The following is a 17579-nucleotide window of genomic DNA, read 5'->3' as shown; positions in this document are numbered from 1 at the left end:
TGAACAACAGGCAAAGGCAGATGTCAAGGGAACAGATTTTTCTGACTACTTTTTGGTTTTACTCCCTACAGTTTCAAGCAAATATCTGTACTTTCTACTTTTTACGTTTTCAAAACAGGCTCATTACTTTGGCTATAACGCAGCCAACTTCACTCAGAGATGGAGAAAGATAAGAAAGACAGGACAGGAGAGGAAGAAGAGAGGTTAGATTCAAAGGTAACGACTGCTCAAAGGTATCTGATAAACTGGAAATTTAAAGCTTACATGTAAGTCCTCAGGTTTTTGAATCAGATGTTGTTTTTGTACATGTGACATTATGCTTTTTAATGTTGTGAAACACGCTGTGAAACAAACTGAGGTAGACTAGCTTTATTATCTAAAGGTTACATGAAAACCTTGCTGCAGGTTAATGCAAGATAAACAGGTTAGTTTGTTGTACTGTGAAAAGTGAAGAACACACTGCTCTTTAGGAACAGTGTGTGACTGGTGCACAGTGGCTGTGGTTTCATGTGGAGAGTTGGGCTACATCAAGTGTAGCAGGGAGTCATCTGAATTTTAGCTGATGATGCTGAAATCCATTGATCAAATTCCACCTTCATATCAACCTAATACTATCTGGATAAAAGCCAGGATAAACAGTGCACTGTAGAGGATGGTTGAATCCAGTTGTGTACATCCACAAAGAGCAGCAGGTCAGCTGATCATAGCCTGTACATTAAGAAAATCTACTGAAGCTCTCAAAAGAAGACATTGTGAGTTATGATTCTTTTCCCCACACTAAACATTAGAACCGATTTTAGGGTTTTCCCACCTACTGAATCCCACATTAACCCTTGACTGAACACATTTTCCTGTTTAGAGAAACAATGTAGGTAACAGAAAATATTTTTCTATAATTGGATTAAAAAATGTTAGACTAAAGTTTCCCATCTACTGATGTTATTTTGTCATTATGTTAACACAGCACAAGGTTCATTCAGCTTTGGACAGGAATGGGAACATTTACTTTTCAGTTCAGTTCATTATTTATTTCAAACTTGTACATTCACAATCATTACAAAATTTTATTCAATTTTTTGTTTGAAAAGGAGTAGGCAGAAGTGTATACTTATTTTCTTTGAGTCTTAAATTAAACAAACAACATATGAAGCAGAAGTAAAGCAAAGCAAAACAAACAAGCAAACATACACAAAACAAAAACAAGGAATAAACAAGTCTCAAAACAGTTTAGTTTCTTTCATATAAATAAAGACAGAATGTGTAAATTTACACAATGACAATTTATGAAACAAACAAATGAACAAACAAACAAACAAACAAAAAACCCACCATTACCAACAACATTACCGTCCTGGGTTAACCCCGTTTTCTTCATGCTTATATATTTTTTTTAAATTAGGTTTTCATATTTCATTTTAAACTGGTTTATCTTGTTACTTCCTTTTATTTCTTCTGTTAGACTGTTCCATAATTTAAATCCTGTTATTGAGATAGACATACTTTTTAAAGTTGTTCCAGCACTTTGTATTTTTAAATTCCATTTCCCTCTTAAGTTATACCCATCTTCTCTTTCTATAAACAATTTCTTTTGGAAGTATTTTATTTCTTACTTTATATATTATTTGCGCTGTTTTAATCTTCACCAAGTGTTGGAATTTAATAGATTGCATTTGGACAAAGGGTGCATTTGTGTGGTCCCTGTACCCCACATTATTTATTAATCTAATGGACCTTTTCAGTATTATAGTTATTGTTTGTGTATTACTTTTGTATGTGTTTCCCCAGATCTCTACACAGTAGCTCACATATGGCAGTAGTAAAGCACAGTATAATATGTGCAGTGCTTTCTGATCCAATATTTGCTTTCTCCAGGACGGCAATGCCCCCCGTGCCACTTTCCCCCGAACATAAGTAATGTGTGGTTTCCAACAGACCTTGTGGTCAATGATTACACCAAGAAATTTTATTTCATTTACAATTTCTAAGTATACATTACCAACCCATATTTCTACTTTGATGTTTTGGTTTTGGTTTCCAGATAACATACATTTGGTTTTATCTAGATTCAATGATAATTTATTTATATCAAACCACTTCTTTAATATTGTTCATTCTTGTGTGATCATCTCCAAACATTCTCCTGTGTGAAACATTCTCCAAAGAGCTATTTTTACTTTCTTACTCCGAGTACATTTCAGAGCCTGTACTTTTTTACTTTTACTTGAGTAAAGAAGTTGAATCAGTACTTTTACTTTTACTGGAGTATTTTCTTTAGCAGAAGTATTTTTACTGCTACTTAAGGACAGAATTCTGTACTTTTGACACCTCTACAAAGGAACCCTTTATTTCAGCCACTTCTAACAAGTAAAATAAAATTATAATACACACAATAAGTTCTGTCATTCAAATTTGGGATCACCAACCAGAATTTTGTTCTAATGTGTGCTTTTACTAAGTGATCAACACGATACATTGTATTTGTGCATCATATCACTGTTTTTGTCTCTGATTGTTATTTTTAGAGTGTGATTTGTTACAGGTTCATTCTTTCAATTGCAGAAAAATTGAGACAAATTTTATTTTCTGCAGATAAATTTGGAAATGTGCATTTTCAATTACGGATCTAAAATGGCAATAAACTAAAGTCTTTAGCTTTTCAGTTTGCTTTTTGCATGCAGTGAAACACATCATGAACATAAAGAAGACACACTTTTACCAAAACAGTGAAGATACTACAAATGGCATATAAAAATACAGCATGTTGGATCAGGTTTAGATCGGTATTCTTACATTGTACTCTAATTTATTCAATATTTAAATCTTTAGTGCAACAAACCTTTGGAGGAAACTGGGTTCTATAATGAACACTCACAGTCCAAGCCATTAACAGTCAGATTTAGGGTCGACCAGACCTTTGTTTTAATTTGTTTTGTTTTGTTTTTGTTTTTAGTCAATAATTTATTAACAGCGTTATCTGTGTGTATGTTGTGTCTATGTTTAGTAGTTAATACCCAAGTAACATCCTTAAACATATTAATCTACAGTCTTTTAACCTTTTATTTACATTACTTTTGGTTTTCGAGATTGAGGACTCATGCAGAGAATATCTGCTTATTTAAAAAACAACAACTGGTTTATCACCTCTTTAAAAGATCTTTGTATAAAAGATGGATGTAGGAGAACATTTACAGTTATTCATCTAAATATCCAGTTTGAGGACTCAGTGAAGAATTGAAGAACAGAGTCAAGGCTTTGGTGCTTGCTTTGGGCTTCGGGCTTACTTGTTGTTCCTACAGTAGGATGGGAGGCAGAGCCTTCAGCTTTCAGGCTACTTTTAGAACCAGCATCCAGTTTGAATTCAGGAGGCAGACACCCTTTCTACTTTTAAGATTGGGCTTAAAACTACTGATAAAGCATATCGTTAGGACTGGTGGCCCTTAATCCTCCCTTAGTTATGCTGCAATAGGTCGAGACTTCTTGGGGAGTCCCATGATGCACTCACTATGTGTCTTTACACCTCTCTGCATTTAATTGTTAGTTATTATTAATCTGTGGTTCAATTCTACAGTGTGTCTTTGTCCTGTCTTCCTCCCCTCACCCCAACTGGTAGTGGCAGCCTAGTTCTGCTGGAGTGTTCTTTCTGTTAAAAGCAGGTTTTTCCTTCCCACTGTTGCCAAAGCACTTGCTCATAGGGAGCAAGACTGTTGGGATTTTCTTCTGTTGTCTTTGTAACATCAAGAACTTGAATTGAATTGAATTAAAAATTCATAACAGCATTTATCACAGCCACATCAGGCACAATGTAAGCTGTGCTCTTTCAACATTCATTTTGCAGTAAATTACCTGCTGCAAACTTTAGAAAACTGTTTTTGTATGACTCATTTAAATACTTACCTCCCAAAATGTCGCACTCTGTAATGGAAAGTCCAACCAGAAGAACTATAACTCCTTCCCATTTTCACCCAAACACACCCACAAAGAAAAAAAGTTTCTTTTTCATACTAAGGTGCAATGGTGACAGTGAGGTTAAAATAAGTAAGGCATTGTGAAGAAATCGTGATCCCATTCTTGGGAGCACAAAGAAGAGGTGGAAGAACCTAACCTGGATGACTTTTGAGAAGATTAGTCTTTCCCTTTAAAAGTTGCAGGGGATACATATTCCTTCACACTTTGTGTTTCAGTATTCATAGTTTACACTGAGTGTGCACATGTTTATTGACATCAGAGTGTCTGAGAGATACCCTTCTTGGTCTTTTTATCAGCCACTGGAAAAAGCCCGATTTTAGTAAACTGTCTTCCATGCAGTGTTTACTTTTTGCAAAGGCAGTCAAAATCCAGGAGATTGTAAAGATATATGACAAAGAAAGCCTCCTGCCCCTGCAGTCTGGCACAAAGCAAAGTGTGTTACCTGCAAGGACAGCACAGAGGAGAACCATCAACATCAGAGCAAATGGAACATTTTGGGGATTTTATCTTTTTCATTTTGTTCAGTCCCACCACAATGCTGGGAGCCGTTGTTCTCCTGCTTGTACTTTATCTTGTTGCTATCATTTTCATCTCTAAGGAAAAAAGAAATGAACCCCCAGGACCGAGACCTCTGCCCCTGCTTGGTAACCTGTTGCAATTAGATCTCAAGAGACCCCACAAAACTCTGTGTGAGGTAAGATAACTCTTCTCAAGATCTGAATCAAAAGAAGCCAGTTTAAACATATTACAATACCTAATGCTATGTTATGGCCCTAGCAGGGTCTCCTGTGAAATGTTAGGGGAACGTAACATGCTATTTAATTTTTTTTGAATGATTCTTCCAGCTTTCAAAGGAATATGGCTCTGTATTTACTCTTTACTTTGGAACCAACAAAGTCGTGGTCCTGGCTGGATATGAGACAGTCAGAGAGGCACTGGTCAACTATGCAGAGGAGTTTGGGGAGCGCAACATCTCCCCGATACTTAATGATATAAACCGAGGTCATGGTAAGATTCTTTATATTGTGGTTTATTAAGTTTAATTTCATGTTCCCAAATCATCCACCCATTCTGTGTGAGCCCAGGGAAATTGCAGGTTTTGTTATTTGTGATCACTAGAGATATAAGAAAACATGATCAAAACAGGCTACACAATTAACAGCATGTTTCCTCATGTTTTGCAACAGCTGACCAATATCATGAAGTCCAGGTTTCCTTTCAATCAGAAAAATAATATTTCAAAATAATATTTTAAAGGTTTAGTGGTGCATATTCCTTTGTTCTTGATGTCTGCTGTGAGTTAAGTTCTGCTGTTTGTGACAACATTGTGTTGTACTTTGAGTTCAGTTGATAGTTGGCTTATAATAACATTTCACCAATGACACAGATGGAAATGCCAGATCAAAAGTGATAAAAATGACTCTGAAATAAAAACAAAACAAAACAAATAAAGACCTACTGAGTTGTGTTTGAACTCTTTAAACTAGGGTGATGTTTCTTTGTGAAGAAACTTTAGCACAATAGCACACATCACATTATCTGCTGCCTGCAGACTTATCCATGTTTGAAGTTATCACCACATGATTGGAAAACCTTGGACTGACTTTTCGAGTTGATAACTACAGTCATCTGACCTCTTACCTGATTGCTGATGTTAAAGTAAATTTACACATGAAAGAAAAAAGATATCCAGGTCTGTTAAACATGCTCTTTTCTACCAGTCACAGATCTTACACTGACCTGTCTGATAGTTGGTGACACTGACCTGTCACCCACTATCATGAACCAAGCATCTAGGAACACACAGGCACAAATGTAATCTTCTTTATGACTCAAACTTTATTAGATTTTAATATACACAAAAAAAAACAAAAACAAAAAAACAAAACAAAACCCAGACACCCCCCCCCCCCCCCCCCCCAAAAAAAAAAAAAAAAAAAACACCCAGAAAATAGCAGAATGGACATTCCCAGTAACAACAACAGAACAAATTGAGAATCAATGCATATTTCCATCCCAAAAAAAAAAATAAAATAAAATAAAAAGGTGATGCCAACATTTCACATAGACCAGATTACAGCTATCCTATTTAGTCCGATCTTAACTACTTTAGCCGGATACGTCACTGACCTGTATGTAAAAAGTAATTAGCCCACTTATCATTATAGTCGTCCAGTCTATTTAGCAGTCTATATGATAATCTTTCGTAAGCTGCCACTTGTCCCAGAGAGATATACCACTGAGAGAAGGTGGGAGTCGATGAGGCCTTCCACTCTTTCACCAGCAGCTTCCTCCCCAGCATAATCGCCGTTTGTACCCAATGAGCAAGAGAAGTGGATAAGTGACTCAAAGCTGAAGGGTCTCCTAATACATAAAGACTGTTCATAAATGGGACCCCTTGACCTACAACCTTCTCTACTACAGTGTGAATATGAATCCAATAATCTTGGACTTTGGAGCACCCCCAAAGCAAATGTAAAAGTGTGCCACTTCCTTGCTGGCATTTCCAGCATGCATCATCAGTCGCTAGACCCACCCTATGCAACCGTGAGGGTGTCCAATATACTCTATTTAAAATCTTAAATTGAACCAATCTTGAACGTAATTCGCGTGACATTTTTTTCAGATTCCTGAGGATGCTATTCCATTCCTCCACTGTAAAGTTGAGATTTAAGTCCATTTCCCACGTTCTTTTGAGGGACAGTGTGTTAGGATCAGAAGCTAATAAAAGCGTAATAAGCTGATGCCTCTTGTCCACGCCCAAAGGTTTTTTTTATTTCCTCCAGAAAGTCGCAGCTTAAAGGGAACTTTGCGAATGAACCACATGTATTGGCCATCAAATGTCTTAGTTGCAGATATTTCCAAAATTCCTGTCTAGGTAAATCAAATTCTTCTGCAAGTTTTCCATATGATTTAAATATACTATTTTCATAAAGATCCCCCAACACTGTTATACCTCTCTGAAACCAGAGCTTCCAAAAGAAGGGTAGTTTAGCAATAGCAAGTTTGGGGTTATACCAAATACCAGCAGATTGGCTAAGATATGGATCAAATTTGAATAATTTGGACATTCTTTTCCATACTTCTTTCAAATGAGAAAGTACTGGATGTGATTGGATACGGGGGGACAAATTAGTTGATAAGCTATATAATGGTGTAAATGGCGAGCAAGCAGTACTTTCAATGGAAAACCAAGGAGGCGCTTTCTCAGGGGGTAAGAACCAATGTGCCAAATGCCGAAGAGAAAAAGCATAATGATATAAAAGTAGATTAGGCATCCCTAACCCACCTCTGTCCACTGGTTTCTGCAGTTTTCTCAGATTCAATCTAGGCTTTTTATTATTCCATATAAATGACTTACAGAGCTGGTCAAACTGTTTGGTGTATTTCAAAGGAACATGGATTGGTAGAGCCTGCAACAAATAATTGAACTTAGGTGTACATACCATTTTGATTACGTTTACCTTTCCCCACATTGAGAGATACATCTGAGACCAACGATCAATATTAATTTTCATATCGCTGAGTAAAGGTTCAAAATTTATCTTTATCAGGTCTGACAAATGAGGCGGGAAGGTGATGCCTAAATACTTAATGCCCTTCTGAGGCCAGGAAAACATACCGGTTTGAAAAAGTGACCTAGGACAATAACTAGTTAATGGGAGGGCCTCTGATTTGGTCCAATTCACCTTATAACCAGAAATAGCTGAAAACGTATTTATTATTGCCTGCAAGGAGTTTAAAGACTTTTCTGGGTCTGATATAAAAAGCAAAATATCATCGGCGTACAACAACAGTTTATGACAGTCTCTCCCTATACTGACACCTGGAAAATTGGGCTCCCTACGAATAGCCACTGCCAACGGCTCAAGGGCCAGAGCAAAAAGAAGTGGAGAGAGGGGATCCCCCTGCCTGGTTCCTCTACCTAGTTCAAAAGAAGGCCCTATTATTCCATTTGTGAGTACTGATGCCTTGGGGTGTACATATATAAGCTGAATCCAATTAATAAAGCTTTTGGTAAAACCGAAACACTCTAAAGTAGCGAATAAATATCTCCACTCGACTCTGTCGAATGCCTTTTCGGCATCCAGCGAAATCGCAGCTATGGGAGAATGGCTGTCCTGAACCGCCCACATAATATCAATTAACCTCCTAATATTATCAGCTGAAGAGCGTGAGCTTATGAAACCAACTTGATCTACATGTACAAGAGAGGTTATTACCCGGTTTAATCGATTAGCCAGAATTTTAGATAAAATCTTACTATCATAGGAGGTCAGACTTATCGGTCTGTAGCTTTTACAGTCAGTGGGGTCCTTATCCTTCTTTAGGATAAGTGTAATGATGGCTTCAGATAGTGAAGGTGGGAGCCTACCCTCTTGAAAAGATTCGTTATAAGTGTTTAAAAGCAGTGGCGCTAGATCTTCTGGAAAGGATTTATAAAACTCAGCCGTATATCCATCCAGGCCTGGTGCTTTATCAGAGGGCAGGTGTTTAATAACTCCCACTATTTCTTCAACGGTAATGGGAGCGTCCAAATATTTCAGTTGATCCACTGTCACCCTAGGAAGATTTAAAGATAACAAAAATTTCTTTATATCACTCTCTGAAATGCTTGATTCCGAGCTATAAAGATCTTTATAAAAGTTACTAAATATTGTATTAATTTCTTTAGGTTTAAAGAAAAGACGTCCATTATTATCTTTAACAGCTGAGATCATAGCCATAGTCTCTCTCTGTTTAATATATCTCGCTAAGAGCCTTCCGGCCTTATCCCCTTCCTCGAAGTGTTTTTGTCTAGCATGAAATAGAGAAAATTTAGCTTTTTGTGACAGTATTGCATTAAATTCATATTTTAACTTGGTCAATTCATTCAAATTCAATGAAGAACAATCATTTTTAAATTTTAAATCAGCAAGTTTAATTTGACATTCTAGATTTTGAAGTTTAGTAATATTTTCCCTCTTTTTAAATGAGGCATACTGTATTATATAGCCTCTCAGGAAAGCTTTTAGTGCTTCCCATGCTACTCCTGCTGAAGGGGCAGTAGGGACATTCGTCTCTATATACAGATTGATTTGTAATTGAAGAGACTCTCTGAATGCTGCATCTAATAGAAGGGTCAAATTAAGTCTCCATCTAGGCGTCCTAGCTGTATCATTAGATAGTAGCATGAGGAGATAAACAGGGCTATGATCTGAGAGGATTATGGTACCAATATTACTCGATACAACAGCAGGTATTAGTGATTGGGATACCAAAAAAAAATCTATCCTGGAGAAGGAGTGGTGAGGGGGGGGAGAAAAAAGTATAGTCCCTTCCAGAGGGGTTTTGTAACCTCCACACATCTATGAGGCCACACGCTTCAGTCAGCCCTTTTAGGGCCCTATGAGCCCTAGAAGCATAGACTGATCTGGAACTCCGATCCAGTACCGGGTCCATAACCTCATTAAAATCCCCCCCCCCATAATAATAGGGTAATCCCCCATGTCAGATATTTTTTTCTCTAATTGTCCAAAAAAGGATGGATCATCTACGTTAGGAGCATATACATTAGCTAAGATGACCGCCTTCCCTTGAACTTCACACAACATTAACATCATTCTCCCAGCGTCATCCTTACTCTTTTGGATACATTTAAACTGTAAATGTTTACCAATCAAAGTGGCCACTCCTCTGCTTTTACTAGTACCACTGGCTGCCCCTACATATCCCACCCAACCCACGCATAGCTTCTGAGAATCTTGAGGCAGCAGGTGGGTCTCTTGAACAAATGCAATGTCACACTTCTTAGATTTTATAAAGGACAATATTTTGTTTTTCTTAATGGGATTATTGAGGCCCTTGACGTTCCAGCTCATGATACTCAGATTATTTCTACTTATAGATAATTTAAGGTACATATAAAGCGGGATGTTCAGAAACCTGTAATAATGACTAGCAAATTTGGCATCAAAAATCAATAAAAGAAAAAAAACCCCACATAAAACAAAACTATTAAAACAATACCTCAACCATGCCGGGGATCCCCAGGCAATGATTCCCCCCTTACCAAAGTCCGTAATCATACACTTAACTACCACTGCCTTGAGCCCCGCTCTCCCATACCCCGATAGTCCAGGCTGAACCCATAATTTAATCTAAGGAGGAGAGAAAAAAAAAAAAATGTAGGCACAAATGTAATCTTCAACAAAAAATAGGTTTTATTATACCCCCAAAAGGACAAGATGATTACAAAAATTCAAAACGACAAAAATAAACTTTTTTTTTAGAACCAAGTCGGCCCATAAAAGAGGTTAACCTAACAACACTCTACTCAAAAGTCACTTAACAAAACATAACTCAACAAACTGACCTGCCCAAATGAGAAAAAGCTCCAGTTATATAGCAAATGAATAAATCATTATATACCCCAAAGGTGAAAACTAGAGAGATAACAGCTAACCCTCATTTAAGAAGAACCCCATTCCCCCTACATGATCACAATAGATGGTCCAGTCCATTTTATTGGCTTCTGAATTTAAACCAGCTCCACCTTCAGCCTCCTCTTTCAGGACTAGAGCGGAGGCCAGGTTACTCAGAAAGAACTGAAATATAATTAATATAACATATACCCATATAAAATAACAAACAACGCAAAACAGAGTCTATGCCACCATTTGCACTATAGCTTAGTGCTGTCATGCATTACAGGTAAACTCAAAATATTAAATTAGTTAATTTATGATCACAGAAGCTTTAGAGCATAATGTAAACATAAGACAAAAAGGTCAAATGAATATTACCCAAGTATTTCAATTGTGTGGTTGCATGCAGCCATCACACCCACTGAAAACATTTGGATCATTATGAAATGATAAATATGATAAAGTAGGACCTCAACTGCGGAGAATGAGAAATACATGCTGAAACACATCGCTGCCAATACATTAGAAATGAGTTTTATTTTATGTATATTTTACACAGCTTCTCAACTGGTAGAAACAGGGCTGTATGTCTCCATTATCTGCAGGTCCATCAGGGTCACTTCTCAAAAAATATAATGATTTACACATTACTTATTACTTTTCTTTAAAAAAAATGCAGTATGCCACTTAATTTCCTGCTATATAAACTAATTAATTACACTACTCGTTACATTACCTTCCCGTTACTCTGCAAAATGACATGAAACACAACAATCACATAATTACGGTTACTACTACTACTACAGAGACATCAACAAGTAGATAAGGAAGCTTCAGTGCTGCAAGCCTGATTGCTGACCACTGACTCTGTAATCTGTTGAACTTTGGACTCTGGCAGCTGGACTGGGGTTACTGGACAGCTATGATATGACTTTAGATTTTTGGATGTTCAGTCTTTTGCACATTTCTATTGCACAGGTGTGTCTGCACTGTCTTGTGCCTAACACTGCTGAGAGGACCAGTGTTAAGGGTTCAATATTGAGGACGAGAGTAAAAACAACCATGGTCCAGAAGAGCTTGGTCAAACAATTGATTTTAATGACCACACGCAGCGTGGGGAGATGTACACTGCAAAACATCAGCTGTAGATCTCCGCCCAAAAAGACACTTCAGATTGCTTTTGATTCATCAGGGTTAACGCCCCCTCATGCGTCATCAGATACAATACATGCATACGTCAAATCAAAACCACAATGACTTTTAACACAGTTTGAAAAGAACACCGCCTCGTCTCCATCCCAGGTGTCTTCCTGTCGCACGTCCTGCCCGCTTATCGTCTGGAACATCAGGCACACATTCTGCAACAAACTGTTCTCTTGCAGGCACAATTTTGCAGTTGCAAGCTTTTACAAAATATCATTTGAACCTTCACCTACCCCTGAGTCTAACTGCTGTGTGTGTGTGTGTGTGTGTGTGTGTGTGTGTCAACCTGAAATGCACTCAGTTTCACCTCTCACCTCACCAGCTAAACCTTGTAACCTTTCCACCAGACAGAAGGCCAACACGTACACATTTAAGATTATAACAAGCATTCAAAAGCATTTAAGATTATTGATAACTGCACCTGTAATAAAGGCTAATTGGGTACCAATATGTTTAAACATCTGAATGCAATATCAATATTAATTATTAATGCAATGGTAATGATGATGATTATTAACAATAGCAGCAAAATATTTCTCTAATCCCCACACCAGTCACTGGCTATGGCTAAAAAGGGCTGACATCACTTGGGCAGCTAAGGCAGTCAGCTAACCGCGCGAGAAAAGAAATATTCCGCTCTACTCCCCTCTGCTCTTCTTCCCTTTTCTGGGAGGCAGTGGGGAGGTAGAGTGTATAGCCCAATCCGGTGGGGAGGTGTGGGAAGCCAGATCGGGCGCCCCCCTTCCGGCGCTCCTCTCTCCTACCTTGTCCGTTTTGTCTTACTTCTCTCTATCACCTTTTCTATCCCCTTGAAAAAGTTAGGCTCCATAATACTAAAGAGGTAAGTATTATTTCTCAGTTGCAGTGAATAGATAGAAAATAAACTGTAGGAAACTAAACAGAAGAAAGGAGAGAAATAACAATTTAACATAAACCAGTGACACACTCCAGGGCCTGATCAACCCTGGCAGGGCCTCCTTGGATGAGGGTGTCTAGTGATAACGGCCGAAACACCCGATGAATCCAAGGTCCACTACTGACGATGTGTCCCAAATTTTAAAATGATACTCTAGATCAGATCTCTAATCCCCAAACCTAACCAAGGAAGGAAAATGGCAGATTAGCCATCCCTCAAGAGTCTCTCCATCTAAAGCAATGCACAATCAGGGACTGTAACATCTGGTCCTTTTTACTGAATCACTGAATGATATGACTTTAGATTTTTGGATGTTCAGTCTTTTGCACATTTCTATTGCACAGGTGTGTCTGCACTGTCTACTGACTGTATCGTTCTGTTCTGTCTGGTGTTGCACTGTCTTTGTTGTTGAGCTGTACATTACTGAAAAATCTCATAAGATTACAGTAACGCGTTACTTTGCAACCTGTTTCAAAGTTAACATGTTCGCCTAACGGGCAGGGAAAGATTCCCACTCTGAAACCAGGTGGAACGCGCATCCCTGGGAGGGTTGTATCAGGATGTAAAGGGTCACAAAGCAACAAATTAATATGTTAAACCCAACACTGCTTGTAAACTGTAATTAACTGACCTTCTGTTGTAAAATTTTATGTCTTGTAGGGATTCTGTTTGCAAATGGAGAATCATGGAAAGAGCTGAGATATTTTGCCCTCACCACCCTCAAAGACTTTGAGTTCGGCAAAAGACTTTCTCATAAAATCTTGGCAGAGTGTAGCTATCTCATTCAAGTGATCGAAGAGCATAAAGGTATGGAGATAGCATGTATACGCAGTGTTAAAACAAAGATCTATTTAATTTTGCTGAGGTTTGTTTTAATGCTATTAGAATTAATTATTAATGTCTTAATCTTGTCCACATGTTGGGTTACAGGAGAACCATTTGATACAGCACTTCCAATAAATTATGCAACAGCCAATATTATCTTCTCCGTTGTGTACGGATGCAGATTTGACTACAATGACCCGATATTCACAAAAATGGTGAAGCGAGCCAATCATGCCACATGTGTCACAGGTTCTGCATCAGTCCAGGTTTGCTTTTTCACCCCCTTTTTTTTTTTTACTCTTTAAAAAAAAAAAGAATGACATAAAATATTAACAGTGACTATTGTTACCTGTGTGGCATAAACTGAATGGTAAACATCTGATTTTATGTTGAAGCAGACTCTGTCTGTATATCAGTTAACAAATGTATACTTTTGGTGAAATATATTTGGAGTGTTTTACTGTTGTCCATTGAGCCAAACAAAAATATTCACATTTCATGATGGGAAGGCAAAATATAAAATAGTGATTGAAAGCATAAAGTGGTCACAAAGATATGGAAAATACCAAATGTATACGTAAAACAATGCATGATGATGGTGCTTTTGTAAAAATGAAAGCATTACTTGAATCTTTACTTTGTTACTGTTTAATTTTACAGCTTTATAACATGTTTCCCCGGCTGTTCAGATGGATTAAAAACCATCAAGTGGTGTTAAAAAATGTTGAGACGACCATCAGAGATGTAAAGTATTTAATTACGTACCTGAAAGAGACACTGGACCCTGACATGTGCCAAGGGTTTGTGGACTGTTTTTTGATTTGGAAGCAGAAAGAGGAAGTAAGACGGCATGTTTTGTCTTTTCTAACATTTTAAAAAGTGGCTCAGTGTTCAAAACAGTGTTTCAGTTTTGTTATTATACCTTTTCTTTTTCTTTTTTTTTTTTTTAGGAATTTGGTATTGACGACTCTCACTACAGTGAGGAGAACTTGATATTCACAGTGATTGACCTGTTTGTTGCTGGTACTGACACCACAGCAGCCACACTGAGATGGGGTTTGCTGTTAATGGCTAAATATCCACACATACAGGGTAAGGAGGCAGAACTCTCCTCCAGAAATTTTATTTCTGTTTTCATAAAGCCCCTCAGCCATTAGAAAACTGAATATTTTCTAAATAGATGTCGACAAAGGCAAAAAAAAAAAAAATAGTGTTGGTTAAAGTTTAATGTTCAGCTCAGGTAAGTACAACAAGGAACTCAACAACAGGACCAAACACACCACTCAAAAACTATGGTTAATTTTCTAGAACTTCATTTCCTTTCCAGTAGCTGGAGGGTTAGGGTTTCCTAAAGCTAAAACTTAAGCTTCCAACAGTGTGAGAGTGGAACAGGCAGGTGTCCTTAAGAATGAGGTTGGTTGATAGTCTTTTAGCTTACTTACCTGGAAAACCTAAGTGGCCTGAGCAATACTACTTCACTGAGAAGTCAACAATCTGGCAATGAGAGAAAAAAGGAGCTGGGGTTAGCAGTAAGTATCCACTGATTTCCGTTCCTCTGGCAGTATTTCAGTTTCTTCAGTCTTTGTTCTATGCATTTACCTTATAGTATAAACTCTTCAGTTAAGAGGTTGTAAAAAGATAATACATTTCTGATATGAAATCTTTTGTTAAACGTTCAGTAAATGTTTACTGGAGCCTGCTTTGACAAAGATACAGCTCTTGAAACCTGCTGTTCACAAACGCTGTCCATCTAATCTGACTGAGCTGGCGCTGTTTTGCAAAGAAGAATGGGCAAGGATTTCAGTCTCTAGATGTGCAAAGCTGGTAGAGACATATCCTAAAAGACTGGCAGCTGTAATTGCAGCAAAAGGTGGTTCTACAAAGTATTGACTCAGGGGGCTGAATAATTATACACACCCCACTTTTCAGTTATTTATTTGTAAAAAAATGTTTGGAATCATATATGATTTTTGTTCCACTTCTCACATGTACACCACTTTGTGTTGGTCTTTCATGTGAAATTCCAATAAAATTGATTCATGTTTGTGGCTGTAATGTGACAAAATGTGGAAAAGTTCAAGGGGTCCGAATACTTTTGCAAGCCACTGTAATAGGGCAGTCTGCTCCTGAACTCTGTTTGTACTCATGATGGAGAGTTTGACTGTCCCACTCTGAGCTTGTGTCTCCTAGAGACCTCTTTCTGTTAAAAGGGAGTTCTTTCTCCCCACTACCACCAATAACTTGTTCATAGTGGATGGTCTGATCTTTGGGTTTTGCTCTGTAATATTGTAAGGGTTTTGTCTTATAATATAAAGTGATCATTGGTAATATGTGGTAAAATGAATGCAGACAAAACCTATCTATTTATTTTGTGTCTACAGAGCAGGTCCATGAGGAGCTGAGACATGTAGTAGGAAGCCGAAAAGTCAGTGTTGATGATAGGAAAAACCTGCCGTACACTGATGCAGTCATTCACGAGATCCAGAGACTGGCTAATATTCTACCTGTATGTCTTCCTCACCAAACTAGCCGAGATGTCACCTTCCAGGGATACTTTATCAAAAAGGTCAACTGCTCATCCACAAAAAATACCTTTTAATAGATATTTTGATTCACCTCTGATAACTTGAATCGCGCATCTATGTTAAATGTGCTCTTTTGCCTACAGGGAACTATTGTATTTCCCCTTCTTACTTCTGTCCTGTACGATGAGAGTGAATGGGAGAGCCCACACAGTTTTAACCCTTCTCATTTCCTGGATAAGGAAGGTAAATTTGTCAGGAGAGATGCCTTCATGCCCTTTTCTGCAGGTATGACAACTTTATCAGGCTTTTGTTAAGAAAATTTGCACTTGCACAGACATGACTCGTTTAAATAAGCGTAAACTCTTCGCATTTGCAGGTCACAGGATGTGTCTCGGAGAAGGTCTGGCTAAGATGGAGCTCTTCCTCTTCTTCACCTCCCTCGTTCAGCGCTTTTGCTTCACTCCTCCACCTGGAATTACAGAGGATGAACTGGATCTCACACCAGCTGTGGGATTCACCACCCCTCCGTCATCCCATAAGCTGTGTGCTGTCAGTCGCCAGTGAGCGAGGGCTTAAGCAGGGCTTCTCCTAAGACCCGAACTCTTTCATCGCATGCATTTTTAATTTCTCTTTGATATTTGGGCATATTGGAACCCGATGAATGTAAAAACAAAGAATTACCAGATTTTTTTTTACCTAATTTTTGTTTCTAAGAAAAATGAGAGCCACATATGAGGATATTCGTTTAAAATTTCGATAGAACAGTAGCAGTATAATGTCCTCGTAAGTGGATATCAGGCGCTTGTAGACCAAAATTGAGTATTTTGGTCTACATAACCCAAAATGTGATGTCCACATATGTGGACGCCAGGTCCTAGGAGGTTAAAGTGAATGCCTGCGGCAAGCAGAAGGATCATTTTACAGCCACCACCAGCAGATGTCATGATCCTCAACACCTGGATTGTTGAGCAAAAGCAGATGTTGTGAGATAAAAGGATATGAATGTATTTCAGTCCTTCACATGAAGGCAAATAAAACTGTATTAACAGGAATGAGGGGTGTTCTTTAGAGATGGGAAAAACTGGTCTTATTTTTTGCATGAATTTGCTGTTTTTCTATTAGTTTTTCTATTTTCTATTAATATCTATTAAATCAGAAAGAAACTGTTCCTTAAGAAATACCAAAAATATATAAAATGCCATACCATGTTACAGAAAGACAAAGCATCTCAAAATATGAGAACATTTCAAATCAATTCAATTCTGTTTACTGTGAATTCAAAAGTTGTAATATTTAAACCTGATCAGATTTGGTTTAACATAGGCTGGCATCTCCATTTAGCTGATTCTTTTGCACATGTAAACAACAATTTTCAGACTGATGTATTATTTTGGTTTGGAAAAGAAGAAACTGAACTTTCCTCTGTGTGTAATGAGCACAGTGGCTGGCTAGCTCCCTTTCCTTATTAAACCAGCCAAGATTTGAGCTTCCAGGGAAACTTTATCGAACAGGTTAACTGCTGCAGTTTCACTACTTGACAATAAAATCTCTTTTTTTCCCTGCCTGTCCCGTTTGGTTCTTTTGCCATCAGAATTATTGTCTAAAGGCAAAGAAAGATGCCCAACAGATTTACTTTACCAAATGGACCATCCCAGCCTTGCCGTATTGGTCTATTTGATTCACCTTTGCTTTTATTGTTTATTTTATTTTATTTTCACTTGCTAAATACGGGACAGA

The 17579-nt window shown here is 37.8% G+C and overlaps 1 protein-coding gene across 2 annotated transcripts; it reads left to right on the top strand.

Moving 5' to 3' along the window:
* The first annotated feature begins 4208 nt into the window (after positions 1-4208).
* On the top strand, positions 4209-16406 carry LOC146388551 (cytochrome P450 2K1-like). Of its 2 annotated transcripts, XM_084925928.1 has the most exons (10): positions 4209-4228; positions 4492-4660; positions 4812-4974; positions 13153-13299; positions 13423-13583; positions 13978-14157; positions 14268-14409; positions 15699-15883; positions 15986-16127; positions 16219-16406. In XM_084925928.1, exons 1-10 carry the CDS (start codon positions 4209-4211, stop codon positions 16404-16406), a joined length of 1497 nt encoding a protein of 498 aa, XP_084782054.1. The 2 variants fall into 2 exon arrangements, with proteins under 2 accessions (XP_084782054.1, XP_084782053.1); XM_084925927.1 differs by lacking the exon at positions 4209-4228 and having other exon boundaries at positions 4416-4660.
* The last annotated feature ends 1173 nt before the right edge of the window (positions 16407-17579 follow it).

This window comes from Perissodus microlepis, chromosome 4 (genome assembly GCF_051167445.1).
Source record: "Perissodus microlepis isolate ML-2025 ecotype Zambia chromosome 4, ASM5116744v1, whole genome shotgun sequence".
Taxonomy (NCBI): domain Eukaryota; kingdom Metazoa; phylum Chordata; class Actinopteri; order Cichliformes; family Cichlidae; genus Perissodus; species Perissodus microlepis.
Note: the sequence above shows the minus strand (reverse complement) of the source record. Positions and strands in the feature narration are given on the sequence as shown.